At 33.4% G+C, this 16,252-nt stretch overlaps 1 protein-coding gene across 1 annotated transcript in view; it reads left to right on the top strand.

Annotated features, from left to right (window-relative positions):
* Window positions 1-13,559, top strand: part of Gucy1a2 (guanylate cyclase 1 soluble subunit alpha 2) — a 277,967-nt gene extending 264,408 nt beyond the window's left edge. The window contains exons 7-8 of the mRNA XM_076926158.1: window positions 113-267; window positions 13,181-13,559. Of these exons, the coding sequence (XP_076782273.1) occupies window positions 113-267; window positions 13,181-13,388 (363 nt within the window). The 3' untranslated portion in view covers window positions 13,389-13,559. The remainder of the gene's footprint in view (window positions 1-112; window positions 268-13,180) is intronic.
* Window positions 13,560-16,252: the final 2,693 nt, after the last annotated feature.

Here is a 16,252-nt window from a genome sequence, read left to right as displayed (position 1 = left end):
GACAAAACTAACATGTGCATACAAATTTTAAAAACAAAACTTAAAAAAAGATAATTACAAGTCAAATAGGAACAATTCTTTATTCTTCGTTTCTTTTTTTTTTTTTTTCCAGATGCGGATAGGCATCCACTCAGGCTCTGTGCTGGCTGGTGTGGTCGGAGTGCGAATGCCACGATATTGTCTTTTTGGAAATAATGTCACTCTAGCAAGCAAATTTGAATCTGGAAGTCATCCTCGGCGCATCAATGTCAGCCCAACTACTTATCAGTAAGTATTCTCTGACCGGTCCCTCTTGTCACCTTCATTCACATGGAATTACACTTTGTCATTTGTGAGTCTCTGTCCCATTTCTTGATTCTGTCACTTTCAAAAAAGATCATGAGTAGTTTTCAGTCTGAGAGAGAATAGTAGTAACATAAACTGTTATTCACACTCCAAGAAAGTGGGTGAGAAAATCAGAGGTGACTGAAAGTTATTTAGGTATGTCGTTTTCCACAGTCTTTGTCCCTTTGTGGTATAACTGCTTAAAACATAGTAGAACAAATATTAAATGTCTTCAGTGTGCATTGAACCGTAAAGTCTGATGTTTTGAAAATATTTCTCATTGTTGGCAGCAATGGAAGGAATAGAAAAATATAGCCCATTCATTCGCATCATTGAAGTAGAAATACAAGTAAGAACCTGGAACAGAATACACATTATAAAATCTGAACTCTATTCATCTTAAGGTTAATTTTGACAGTGCTACACAATTTTTTCTCCTGAACCCACCCTTACTTTGTGCTTAGTAGATGTCACCTTCCATAGTAAGCATTAAATTCTATGCAGGCAGAGACTGTTTTGGGTTCATTTTATCATTACAGATCCAGAATTCTGGTAAAAATTGTTAAGATATATTAAGTACTCTACCAACATTGAGTGAATGTTATGAGTTTTCTATGGAAAACTCAAGTAGAAATGAGTGACCACTGAAATTTTTGGTTGATATGACTATTTTAAAAAAATCAGAAAATTGAAAAGTAATGATAAAAATAGTTTCAATACTAAACAAGATAACATTAGGATCCTTTTCGTTCCATATCTTAAGAAACAAAATTTAATTTTTGAAATGAATGATATATACTTCTAGACTCTAAGAAATGGATGATAATGGGTATTGAGACTTTAACAGAAGTCAAGAGAGACTAGGGATTTAAGGCATATTTTTAAAGACAAAATTTTAAAAATTTAAAATTTTTTCTATTATAATTTTGGGCATCTGGCATTACTTGACATGAGTAAATTGGATGTTAGAAATGTATTTAGCAGAAATCAGTAAATTTTACACATGTTCACACACACACACACACACACACATATATATATATATATGTTATATATATATAAGTTAATATATATATGTTATATATATATAATTTATATATATATAAGTTAATATATATATATATGTTATATATATATAAGTTATATATATATAAGTTAATATATATATATATATATATATATATGTTTCTGAGAAGATATAGATGTACATGAAAATTTTTTCAGTAAATTTCCCCTACTTTATGCTCTGGATGTTTTATTGATTTATTGATTTATATATATATATATATATATATATATATATATATATATATATCAACAAATCAATATATATAAATATATATTTATATATAAATCAATAAATCAATATATATTTATATATATAAATCAATAAATCAATATATATAAATATATATTTATATATATAAATCAATAAATCAATATATATATATATATATATATATATATATATATATATATATCAATAAAACATCCAGAGCATAAAGTAGGGGAAATTTACTGAAAATTTTTTCATGTACATCTATATCTTCTCAGAAACTTCATTTACAAAAGCAATGTATTAAAAACACTGTCCAAAGATAGTTTGTGCACCCTAGCCATAGCTGATACCCTAGCCACAGCTGACACCCTAGCCACAGCTGACTTTATGTTTAGAGTACCCAGTAATGGAGGCTCTGAAAAAACACGATTGTGTGTGCGATTTGGTACTAATTCTGACTTTTCATGATTCTTTTCACATCCCATTTATCACAGTCCTTAATGATGAGTAACGTCTAAAGAGCTGAATGACGTCAGCTACTCTAGCCATTGGAGGAGTTTGCTCTCTTGTCATCTTCCAATTGATGTCCCTCAAAATTAACTGTGTTCGTAGACAGACAAACTGTACTGTTTTATTAATTTTTAAAAAATATTTTTTCTTGTCCTAAATTATGTAATATTTTTGTAATTCCACATAAAATATTTTTATATTCTGGTTATCATCAGAATAAGCATCTCTTGTTCTCTGTTTTTTACTTTTTTCCTTATAATAAATATTTGCTGATATTCAAACCATTATCATGGACGCTGTGTTTCTAATTATGAGGAGCACAAGAGATCATAGACTAGATGGTAGATAGATATATCAGAATAAAAATAATCAACTGCAATATAGATGTGTGGGTGTCATAAACCTGAATTGGAGAATGAGGTCAAGAGGAAGGGTTAAAATGAGAATGGAAATAATAAACTCAGATCAGCATGAACAGTAAGCCTGTTAAAGGACTTCATTCTAAGAAGCAACCAAACCATTAGGAAGTTATAGGCAGAGGAGCAATATAATCAACCTCATGCAGTATAAATACGAAGGTTGCAAAAGAGGGAATGATAGTCGGAGTTGTACTGTCTGTGGAAGATAAACAATCCAGTGACAGAAACACCGGTGTCCTTATACTAGTGTCACAAACAGAATACTCAGCATCTTTCTGACACTGTGTTTGTGCTTTAGTGTTCACTGCTTGCACATCAGTACCTATTGTTTGTGCCTTAGTACTTAACCCTGGTTTTTTTTTACCTTAATGTCGACAATTCTGTAGTCTGCAGTGTGTTTCAAAATCCAATAATATATATATATACACAATAATATATATATTATATATATAATATATATACATACATATATATTTTTTACAGATACATAAATTTTATTATGTGGTTTAAAATATATATATTTAATAAAATATATATTTTACATATGTAATATAGTGTATAATGTATTATATAATATTCAATATAGAATATAGGAAATATGACATATAACAATATATAATATATATGATGCTTTAATTATTATCTTCAAAATTCCTCTTTTAAGAGTGCACAAGTGACCTAAAAGCACATAGATTCATACTTTGCTTCTTTTGAGAGCCTCTGGGTGAGATGCCAGAATTAACCTTGCAGTAACTTTTCCTACAAGGAGGAAAATTGCTCCTTCTTAACAAAAACAGCAATCAGTGAAGTAAAACTGAATACTAATCTCATGAGAAATGGCATTTCTAGTTTCCATCATATAAAATGTGCAATATTTCTTGATTATCTGAAGTTTTAATGTCTTTAAGTGATTTACTTTCAGTAACATTTTATGATTATCTTAACCTATGAGACTGAGATTAAGTTGATAACAATTTTAAAGTACTAAAAACTAAACGTTAGTAGTATCCAGGGTTATTGCACTGGCTTAATATCATGTTTATTTCAATGATTTTTAAAATAAAAATGAATAAAATATTTAATTTGAAACCACCCCTCCCTTTAATTCTGATAAACATGCAAACGTTTGGTGTATTTCAAAATTCAATTTTTGTATGTTCACTTTCTAATAATACACATTTTTCAAGCAACAATTTGTGTGTGGTTTAGTATACATAAGTGGTATTTTACTGCAGTATTGTTTTGATAAAAATTTGCCTTCTTTTAAGCAAAATTTCACATTTTTAGAATGTATCCAGCATAAGCCATATAGTTCTAATTATTAGGTTCCCATATGACTTATGAAATGTGATATTTATATTACAAAAGAGTGTGTCTCCTTTAATGAACACAGCTTTATTTTCTACTTTTTAGTTTTTAAGACTTGTGCTTCTCGCGGTACTATTTCCCTAACCATTTAGCAAGTTAAAGTATTTTATATGTCATATGATCTGATAATTGCATCTGGTAAGGGTTCCTTCTTCTGAGGACTATCAGATTTTTACTCTTTAAATCATTGAAGAAGAAAGGGAACAAGCATTTGAGGTCAGAGCTAGGCCTCTGATCTGCATTCTCACATTGTTTGACATTGGTGAGTCATCTCCTCCAGAGTGTTCAGGATCATCTCCTCTGTCCCTGTAGCCTTTATTGCTGATTTTATATGTTGAAAAACAAAAATTATTGAGTTTTATCTTTGTCCTTGTTGGATGATTTCATTTTTAATATAATAAATAGATTTGCACTCATCTTTGTTCCCTTCATTATTATCTGTAGACAATGTATATATTATAAATAATTGTCTCGACATCTGGAAATCACAAATCGTTGCTTGTATGATGATGGCTTCTGTAAACCTTCCATTATCATAAATAATTAGCTGATTATCCTGAGCACAATTGTTTTCTCTATGCAATCTAAAAGTATAGAACCTCTTTAATTACTTTAATATTAAATTTTCCCTAATTTTTAAAGCATTCTTGTTTTTCTCATTTAATAACTGTCTTAGTTAGGGATTTTCTGCTGTGAACAGACATCATGACCTAAGGCAACTCATAAAAGGACAAGATTTAATTGGGGCTGGCTTACAGGTTCAGAGGTTCAGTCCATTTATCATCAAGGTGGGAACATGGTGGCATCCAGGCAAACGTGATACAGCTGGAGCTGAGAGTTCTCCATCTTCATCTGAAGCCAGCTAACAGAATATTGGCTTCCAGGAAGCTAGAATGAGGGTATTAAAGTCCACACTCACAGTGACACACCTACTCCAACAGGGCCACATCTTCTAGTAATGCCACTTTCTTGGCCAAGCATATAGAAACCATCACAGCAACTGATCAATATTTAGGCTTCATAGAGTGTCTGAGTGCCTGCATTTCCTTCCTGTGTAAAAGACTTCTTTTTTTTATCTATTAAAACTAAGCTGCCTCCTCAACTCTGTCTCATTAATAGCATTGTCCAATGGATCAGAAAAGTTTCTGAGCTCAGAGCGAAATGCCTCAGTGATCACCTTGGCTCTAAAACTTGATGTTTTTGTAAAACTTAGCAAGCAAGTTTCTTTGGGCAAAAGTTTTCTCAACTTTAAAATGAGTACCTGTTTCAAAACTTATCATTGGGATTTACTCTGGTGCTCATAAATTATGCTCTGATTACTTGGAACCATGTGAATGACAGACATTCACATATTATTTCATGCTTCTTCTATTGGGAAAAATAGCATCATACTCCTTCATCCAATTCTCATATTTTGCAAATGTTTAACTATATTGAATGATGTGTACATTGACTTCTTATGGGAATTAGAATGGCAGAAATGAATTTGATAATTTGGCCAAGTTTGCCATGGCCTAGAACAGAGCTAAAAATCAATTGATTTCTATAAGGTTTTATTTCATTTTTGTCTCTGTAAAAGCAACTTACTGATATATTCAGTGAGATATAAAATATGTTACAAGAGCAAGAGAAAGAGAAAAAGAGAGTGGGACAAAAAAGAATCAGTCAAGAGAGAGGATAAGAACAAACCAAGAAAGACAAGAGAGAGGAAGCCAAGAGGAGAGACAAGGAGAGAACCAAGGTAGCACATGGCTGAAGTGGCAGGGTTATATAGGAATGAGAAGCTGGGGAAGGGAAGGCCATGAACTGGAAAAAAATAGAATAGAGGACATGATAAGAAAAGCAGAGAAGAGCTGCATGTGAGCCTGAAGCATACGCTCTGCTATGCTAATAGGCACCAAAGGTAGCCATTTGTCCTGAGATTCTGTTTTCTCTTCATCACAATGATGTATTTGGCTCATTTTGTTTGTTTGTTTGTTTTTACAAAATACTAAAAAAACAGCAATCATTGGAAAGACAGTTGAATTTTAATACTTTATTATTTGATTAATAACATACAAATTAATTTATTCATTTAGATGATAGTACTTCAATTATAAGGGGAAACTAAGTACAAAAAGTAGGAGAGTCCTTTATACTATCTTATCAACACCTATATAAGTTTAAAATCAAAATTAAAATATATACTCAAAAGTTATATTTTTTCATATTTGCAGAGACTGAACATTTATTTTATATTAGAAAATATTGTATAATATCAGAAATGCACAAAAGCGTTTTTTAACTTAGAAACACAAAAATATCAACTGATGTTGCATTGTAAGTGGGGAGGGACTCCTAGACTGACCTCATCAGGAGAAGGTTCTGCATTGTTCCAGACCTGAGGTCATAAGCTGGGATCATGCTGGTGGGAATAAAAGGTGAACTAGGATTGCTCTGAGAAAAAAAACTGTCATTCTTCCACAACACTCTTAAAATATAATGATACAGTCTATGAGCCTAGATTGAGTTTGGGGGTTTTCCAGTTAAAATATAAAGGCAGAGAAAATCTCTAAGGGCAATGGGGCGGGTTTTCCAGTTAAAATATAAAGGCAGAGAAAATCTCTAAGGGCAATGGGGCAGAGAAACCTCAAGCACCACAGATCCAATCAGCAATTGAAGATAGGCCCCTATTGGGAGTGAGGAACCACACTGGTACAGCAATCACACAGAGAAAGCATTCTTCTGGAAAGGAGAGCTCAGCCTGAAAAGCATAAAAATCCAGTCTCTTCTTGAGGGCTGAGGATGTTAAATTCTTCGAAGACTTTACTTTCCTAATTTAGGGTTGTTCCGTTTAAAGAAAGATGGGATAGTTGATTTACCCAGAACTGTTTTGTTTCACATCCTGAACAGACCTTGAACTAGATAAGCCAGCCCATCAGCAGGGGGTCTGCAGGTGGTAGGAAAAAAAAAATCTTATAAAGCCTTTGTTTTAAGCTGCATAGCTTTTGTCACAAGTTAAGAGAGTGAGGAAGAAGCCAGTGGTATTGGGAATTTGTCACCTGGGCCAGGCTCCTCCAAGGAATCTGTTTAGTTCTTAGTAACAGTGCTGAATGTCATGATGACTTCAAGGGAAAGAAACCCAGGTAAATAATGAGAACAAAAGTTTACAACATAAAACAGCAGAGTGAACACCTGGGTTTATCCTTATCCTTTCCTGGAAGATAATTTTTTACTGAAAAAGCAATGAAGTTGAGGTAAAATTATCCAATGTTGCTGAAAGTCCTGTGAGGCACTGAGGAATTTGTCTTATGATTATGTTTGGATTTACTCACACAAACATTTCTTATGATATTATGTTAATGTAAAGGTTAAAGTGATGTCTCCACAAACAGGGAGCATCTGGTCCAGCAGAAACCACTGCTGCAGGATTCCACTGGAGTATCTTCCCTCATGAGTATATTTTGGGAATTCTTTCACCCTATCTTAGTCATAAGGTCCTTCAGCTGTGGTAGGCTGGGAGGGTGTCACTGGTGGTGCCCCACTAAGTCTTTGAGAGGGAGATATGTGTGAGCTCAGCAGTGCTGCTGGAATCTTGTGGTTACCAAGACTATGATCACACCCATAGGCCACTCTTGATGATCTTGCTGAAAGGTATCAGGAGAGGCTTGAGAGCACAGCAGTGTGAACATAGAAACCACTTCTTCAAAAGTTTCAGCTTTTGTGTCATTTTACTGGGCTGTAATATTTTGCCAGTGGAGCTCACAGTTTAGGACTGCTGTAGTAATATCAATACCACTTTGGTGTTCATTAACATACCAAAGTCCCGTTTTGGATTTGACTTCTATCTGAGCTGCCTGTCGCTGGTTCATTAACACATCACACTTGAGTAGAAAGAAACTTGCAAAGATACTGTTCTTTTTTTTTTTTTTTCAGTGCTTTGTCATGAAAGAAAGGGACCAAACCAAACTATCAAGAAATAACAACTACAAAAACTAACTCATAAATATTGTGGAGACACAAGACACACATACCAACACACAAAAATAAAATCTATAAAATATACCATAATATACAGGCCAAAGACCAGTAAGACAGCCCAAACAAGGCACTATGAGACAAATAGACTACAAAAATACCATTGAGTTCATTTGTGTTGGCTATCTAACTACTTCTGGGCATGGGGCCTACCTTAATATCATCAGCGCTTGGGAGGCAGAAGCAGGCAGACCTCTGAGTTCAAGACCAACATGGTCTGCAGAATGAGTTCCAGGTCAACCAGGGCTACACAAATGCATGCAAGAAAAAAAGAAAGAAAAGAAATGGGCAATATACATACAACAAATTTTATAAAAGAATGATTAATCTGATTAATATTCTCATAGATTAAGATAGTAAAAATATAGCATAATTAAGAACAAAATAATCATCTAAGAATAATTATTCTAGGAATAATTATTCCAGATGATATCTAGAATAATCCCCCAGAAAATAAAATATGTGAAATTTTCCAGTACATAGTGATGGAAGCAATCTTCCAGAAAATAGTTTAGTTGTAAAGAAAGAAAAACAAATTGGAGAATCAATTTACCTAGTCTAACATCTGACTAAGCAGAACACCACAAAAATGAAACAGAGACTAAAGGTCAAGAAATAATGAAAGAACAAACAAGCTGTATCCTACTATGTAAAAATATTCATGAGCTTTTACTAGTGGCCACTGTAGTAAAACTATTCCTAGAGACACATGGTTATTAATCTCCATAATATAGAAACAAAAGATGAAGGCGAGAGAATCTAGGAGACAGCTCAAACCTACTGGATTAATAAAACAGAGTAGCATCTGATTTTGATCAGTTAAATATTGATAGAAAATAATTTCTCTAAAAAATTTAATGTCTAATGAGATGGATCAAGTAGAAAGTAGAATAAACCAGGTATACTTCACTTAACGACTATGAAAGATCATTATCCAAATCTTCTTTCCAGTCCTTAGCTATGCCAATTGTATTCCTCTACTGCCTCCTGCTTTGGCTTTAAATCCACTGCCTTTTGGCCAAGCAAGGTGCTGCTGGCTGGTAAAGTGATCACTTGAAAGAAGAGGTACAAGCATGAAAATTCAAGCCTACCCTGGGCTGCCCAATAAGATTCTATCTCATAAAACTTAGGCATATGTCATATAACTCAATGACAAAAGTTGTTTAACATGGGTAGGGTTCCTGGTTTATTTTTTAATATCCACATTCACTAAAACTTTTTTGTGAGATGGTAGAAGAGTTATTATTTCTTTGAAAGGCCTTTGGGAATATCACTATCTTTCAGCCTTATATGTTGCACAGATTTTTCTAGTTGTTGAAATAAACTTAAAACAATTTTTTTCTAATTTTATGTGAATATTTCAAAAGTTTACATATTGGGGATATCCATATAATCATTGGCCTCGTTTAGAATTTATAACTAGATTCAGGTTTTGTCCATGGGGTTAACCTAGCCAATGGGATAACTGTTACACAGAAAGACATTCTCAATAAAAAAAAAAAAAAAAAATCAAAGTTCCTTCTAATGCCCTCTAAGTTGGCTTCTATCTCATGATATAATCAAAGGTAACCAGATATTGGTTCATAGAAAGCAGTTACAACCATCTTATGACTGGCTTTCTGATGACCTCACTGATCTGAAAATGATGATTCTAAGTTTGAAGACTTGAGAATGGCAGTTACTTACTTTTCTTCAGTCCATGGTCTTGAAGCATTATGGCGTACACAGCAAGTAGTCATAACGTCTTCCTTAATTAGCAAGTAAATAAAAAGATACAGTTGAGGGAAAGTGGCTAGTGGAATGAAGACCAAGTTCTTGCCTCTGTTCTATGGACATTCAAGCTGTAAGTTTGGTGTGCTACTTAGAATTGGAGGAAGATAGACTACACAATAATAGGATTCTTAAGATTCTTCATTGTGAGTCTATCTCTTTAAATAAAAAATAATAATGCCCTAATTCCTTTCAGACCATGTACATCAGTATAAGCCTCAAACACTGTTCCAAAAGAGGATATACAATAGAGCACAAAACTTGGACCAAATAAGGGAGAAAGCATGAAAGCAAGATCTGAGAGAGGCAGAGACCAGCTTCATTTCTTCAGTACTGCGGGAGCTGCCTCAGTATCATATCCTGGTCCAAAACAGCAACAAATTTTAGTAATCTTCCTAAAATATACAAGCAAAACTCTTGATAGAAGGGACAGTGATATGCACATAAATCAGAATATGTTCAGTTTCCAAATACTTATTAAATGTATTTCTGAAAGTTTCTCTTTGTTCATCAAGCAGCTGGGATTTGTTTATATTTATGTAGAATATACGTTTCCCTATCAATCCTGATGTGCTGAAGAAATAGATTGTTAGGAAGTATTTGAGAGCTGTTCCAGGCCTGTAGGCCTATTATTTCAGGGTGAATCAGAGGTTTTCGCATGATCTGTTTAAATTCCTAATTCCTGTACACACATTTGGTCATTTATTTAGTCCCATGAGTCATAACATAGCCATGCCTCTCAGTAAAACATTATTGCTGACCTCTTCCACAGATACCCTAGTAAGTCGTCATCCAGAATGTAGTGTTGGGAGTCATTCAAAGACTTCTAACTCCTGGCTCTCATGGGAGACTGAACCAGGTTAACTTTATGTGCCAAGGCTTCCATTATTAAAATTTAAAACTGTGATCACTTATTGATACCAAATTGTTTACTTGGATGAGAATAACCCCCCCCCAAAGCTGCTATCTCTGTGATTTCTAACATAGTATATGATATTGACTTAAAATGTCAAGAGAGAAATGTGTTGTCAAGAGTTGCTTCCCAAAGAAAATTCAACGAATCATTTAAAAGTCCTTGTATCTGAAACAGCTGTTGCCCTCTCTTTTTTAGTATTTTATAAGTAGTTTCATAGATAACCCACTTTTGTTCTCCATTATCAGAAAATATAAATTACAGCAAAATGCAAAGAGCATGATGAGGCAAACTACAGGCAATGCAAAGAATCAGTCACAACCCCTAGTTGTTGATTTGGGGCTTATAGTACATTTGGAAAGGATGGAGTTTCGGTTGCATGTTGCAGTTGGTGGTAGTGTACTTTACTGTTGTAGTTTATTATTATTATTCTAAAATTCACATATTTGATCTTTCTTAATCTTGCATATTCATGTTTTATTTGGATGACAGATACATTGTATCATATATTTATATAAATTGCCTCTATTTCTATTACCTTTTTTCTCCTCTTAATTCTATTAATTTACCCACAGTATTTCCACTTTCTTATGTTCAAAGGCATCTTTGCTAAAAGCAGAACACCAGTGTAGACTGATTGATGTCCCTGATTGATATACCGTAAAACTAATGCCTGTTCTACTTGAGGTTAATAAAATCATTTTGGGATTCACTGCTAAACTAGATAACTAATTTAGAATTTTTTAATGTGTTATTTCTGAAGTAATTGATTAGACATTACTCGTAAGTAAATAAACATCTATGCAAATGCAATGTAAGCAAGGAAGCAGTGTCTGACTGTCACCAATGCCCCCACTGCACCTCAGCTTTACTGTTTTGTTGAGGAGAGTTATCTTACTTACTTACAAGTTGGCCTTGTCAGCATCAGTCCAACTCAGCTTTACTTATACTTAGCAGGACCCCCGGCTCCGCTGCTTCTGTAAGCAGATCACTCTACTCCCGAACTCGCCTCCATCCGTCATAAACTTAACAGATAACAGTATGTTCGTCTTTAGGATTATTATGTATATGAATCAGATAAAACAGGCTCTTTATAGAAGTTTAAAATATGAATGAGCCTCTCATCTTGAATGTATAGAACCATTACATTATATTTTAATTTATAATCAAAGTGCTCTTTTATCCTTTCACAGGCAAAATGCTATAATTATGGATTATGACATATGGGCTGCTCCGATATGTCACAATAATTAGTATAATGTATACTAATAATAATTAGTATAATATATAATAATTATCCCTATGTAATAATAATTAGTATTACTAACTGTCATTTTTAGATAATAGTTTTACCTGCTAGGGACATTTGAAAATGATTCCTTTTCCCTTCCATCTCCTGCTGGATATCATGAAGCTGCAGTTAACACTAACCTGGCTTATGACGATGTGTAGTCTTTATGAAAAAAAAAATGATGACTTTACTTCTATAAATCTTTCAAATAAAATCTAAACACTGTGTTTATGATTTCAAAATGTATCCTTATATATGGCCTTCACCCTAACTTTCTGACTTTTATCCTTCATATCCACTGCATGAAATTCTTCACTTCTTAAAGTAACCTCTCAACTAAAAATTCCATTATGGTTCTCTCCCTTTTCACATTTTCCTCTTCTGGGGTTTCTTTCATTTCTTTTGGTATTGAGTGGGGTTTTTTTTATATAGTATTTATTCTGTTTCACTATACTGTATTTCTAATTATTTCTGGAAGGTTTTCTTTTTCTTATTATTTATTTTTCCATTTTTATTTCTATTGACAAAACTGTAAATTGCTTAGCTTGTGTTCAAGGAAATATGGCGGGGGTGTTAGTTGGACAATATCCAGTTATTCATGAAGAATTGTTGAACTAAATTGAGCCGGTGTCTGATGGTTTTTATATACGAATAGCAAACAGAACACTGCATGAAATTCAACGAATTTAAAAAATGAATCTCCTCTAGTGTTCCTATTCTGAAAAAAAGTGTCTGAGACAGAAAAACATGAACCAAGATATTTGACTATATTTGATTGGAAACCGTGTCTTGCTAGAAATTTGTTACCAAATATCATGGATACTTGGAGTCATTACTTTGATAGAACTTGTTTATGTGTCTGATACACAAGACACATACTCAATGCATATTGAGAATCTGTAAAATATAAAAAAGAAAACTCCAGAGCTTAGGCAAGTTTTCAAAACAGACAAAAATAAGTCCTACATATTTGAAATAAAGCCCCATGTTTTGCAATTTTCTTAGGCTTTTATTTTGGAAAAAATAAATTTGGACTTATATTTTTCAGAAACTGCTATTTAGAAAAAAATAGACTTGGCGGCATATTTCAAAAACCATAAGTATGCTTTTATACAATTGTTATAATATGAAGCAATCTATCCCACATCATTGCACTTCCTAATATGTGAAGTCATGTGACAATCACGTGTTCAAAGACATAGAGTGTTAACTTGAATGTAGATTTTCTGTTCATGTAGTCCCTTTTTTTTTCCTGCGGTTTTATTCACATTATTTGCATTTTTTCTTAGATTACTAAAACGAGAAGACAGTTTCACATTTATTCCTCGTTCTCGGGAAGAACTTCCAGACAACTTTCCAAAGGAAATACCTGGGGTCTGCTATTTCCTGGAGTTAAGGACCGGCCCAAAGCCGCCAAAGCCATCACTGTCTTCATCGAGAATAAAAAAGGTTTCCTACAACATTGGCACGATGTTCCTCCGGGAAACAAGCCTCTGAGACTTGCTGCAGATCAAAGACTCCTCCAAAAAGCACAAGCCCAGAACATGGGTCCTGATGAGGGGAGGAAGAAACTATTTCTCTTCCAATGCTCTGTAAGAACATATAGTAGTTTTTTTTGTGTTAACGTCAGGCAATAATCCTTGAAACGGTGAATGACTGCTGTCAATTAAAAAAAAAAAAAAAAAACCTGGATGGTGGAAGGGAAGAGTAAAATGTGTCCATCCATAATGAGTGTTTCTGGTCATATATATTTTATTTACAAGTACAGGCAATCAAAAGTAGCCAATCAATAGAGCCTGTGGTTTCTTGTTTGTCAGCCATGCAGGTATCTCTCCCTATATATATGTACCACTTTTGAAAGCCAGTTTTAAATATGTATTCCTACATTTAGTGAACTGATAGGTTAGGAATATTCTTTAATTTTCTTTTCCTGAATAGATATCTCATACATGTATCATGGCAATGTGGTTAAACTTCCAAGCAGAAAGAACTATAACTCAGCAAAATATTTTAAGGATATTACCTATTTTTATATATCTATATCTTCTTCTAAATAATTGCATTTCACACCCGTGATTAGATATTTAGAATGTGCTGTTGCTTTGTTGGTATATCATGTGATGCTAACCTACTAATCTAATATAGTTTCACTTATTTAGAGAGATTAGTGCTTGAACTGAGAGTATGTATAACTAAGGATATCAGCTGTTGAGAAAACATGTGTCTGCTTAGTAAACATACCTTTTAGATTTGCTTAATGTAGCTTGGATCCAGAGGAAATGGAATTTTCCAGTAGAAGATAAACCTGTAACTAAGATGCAGGAAAGATTTTCTTTTAATCTAAACACATACCAGTTAAAACAAAACATTTTGCAAAACTGGGGCCTTTTCACATTAAAACTTACCAATGTAATGGTGTTTGCAACCTTAAGTAATCAATATCATCTCTCAAAATAATGTATTAGTAGCTGCCCTTCCTGTCTCTGCCTTCAAAGAACTGACTGCCACACTCCAGAGAAAATTCTGATATCAGAGTATCAGAGTTACTGACCAATATCTGCCAGGAAAATTTGCCAAAAATGTTGTTTTTTACTGCCTAACAACAAAGTAAAGAAAAGCTCTAGGTTTCATGCCTTTGGGATTCTAAAAAGTATATTCTTCAGTGGTTTTGTTGTTACAGCCTCTAAAATTCATGAGGCGATTCACGACTGGTGTAGGCCTAATCTCCAGATTCCACTAACACCATGCATACACAGATAGCTTTCCATTGCATGTTCTACTAAATTAAAGGACTGCTATCAATAGCCAACACTGCATGAAAATAATCTTTACAGGTTCACACTGAAATTAGGAGTGCACAGTGTGGCAAGAATTTTTATATTTGGAATCATATAAAACCTAAATATCTATAAGAGTTTACTGATCTGGAAGCATTTGTTGTTTTGAAACTATTATTATATTAGAGTGAAACTTTTCTTCTTACACAAATATCCAGTATGCTCACTGGTAGCTATGTTTACTGGACACAATATACATTTTTTTACAAGGATTTGGGCCTGCATTAAACGTTCTATGATACAACTTAGATGAGGTATATATTAATTCCCAAAGTTGTCTGTGATGGTTAATCATTGTTCTGTAAGTATGTGATTTGGAAATATTTAAATTAGGCAAAGTACTTATTATAATCATGATCGCTTTTTAATTTTAGCTGTATTCTCACCCTTGTATAATTGAGATACTAATTCAATGTACTTTACATGGAGAAGGCAAGATATATATTTTCCAGGTTCTATGTTGCTACCTGTCCCCCTTTTTGCCAGGCATAGTTCTCTGTTTTTTACACCATGCAGATAGTGCCAGGGTATGCCTAGGCAGCTTTGTAGCCTGAGAGTGGTGTATCCTCAACAGAATAATAACAAAGTTGAGTATTAGCTTACCTCCTTCATAGTAGAGAAGGATGAGGAGTGTGGGGAGTGTAGATAGAATAAACTGGAAACACAAAGTAGTTATGTTCATGTTAAAAATACACACATGAAAAAAATGTCTGGAGAAAGTTGGCAGTCTCCTTACTATTGAGGAACAGGGGAAGACAGCCATGCTCACCACAATCATTTATGTCTATAATGTGCAGTAACTATGTTTATTATAATATATTCAATCATTCCACACTCAATAAACATGTTCTATAAAGTTGAAAAATTATTTCCCAGGAGCCGTGCAATATATTCTCTGTATTTAGGAAAATATGTGAAAATGTACAACTACACACTCATGTATGTATGTGTATGTTAGCTTGTAAATCCTATTATTTGAAATCTACTCTATTATTCAGTGATTGTTCATAAAACTCAAGAGGAGAATTTGCTCATTTATTCTGTTTTTTAAAAGCATCACAAACCCTATACTTGGTTATATTATTTTACATAGATAGAAAATAGCAATTACACTGTCAGAAATGTCATTTTAAAGAACATTGCAGAAATTTATTATATATCCCTGACAGGAAACTATATTCTTCAAACACTATAATTTATATTTCTGAAGGCAGTCTTGAGGAAGCAGTCTAATCTCTTATGCATTTTCCAGACTGTTTCAAATGACCATGATAGTTACACTTGTTGCTATGTGTGCTTGTGAGACACTCTAAAAAAAAAAGTTCCTTTGTCTGCAGTTGTAGAATGGAGAAGCTATGGAATCTATGCTCCCATTTTTCCTACACAGCAGACTTCATATGTTCTACCTTAGGAATTTTGGCCACAAATATGTGACAGTGTTTTTTTTTTTCTATTGACTAATATCTCTCTATTACTTTTATATACTTAACAATACTTAGGAACTGTCTGCCTTTTAGTGTGTCA

This window comes from Arvicanthis niloticus, chromosome 27, assembly GCF_011762505.2.
Source record: "Arvicanthis niloticus isolate mArvNil1 chromosome 27, mArvNil1.pat.X, whole genome shotgun sequence".
NCBI lineage: Eukaryota > Metazoa > Chordata > Mammalia > Rodentia > Muridae > Arvicanthis > Arvicanthis niloticus.
The sequence above is the reverse complement of the archived record's forward strand: the minus strand, read 5'-3'. Positions and strand labels throughout refer to the sequence as shown.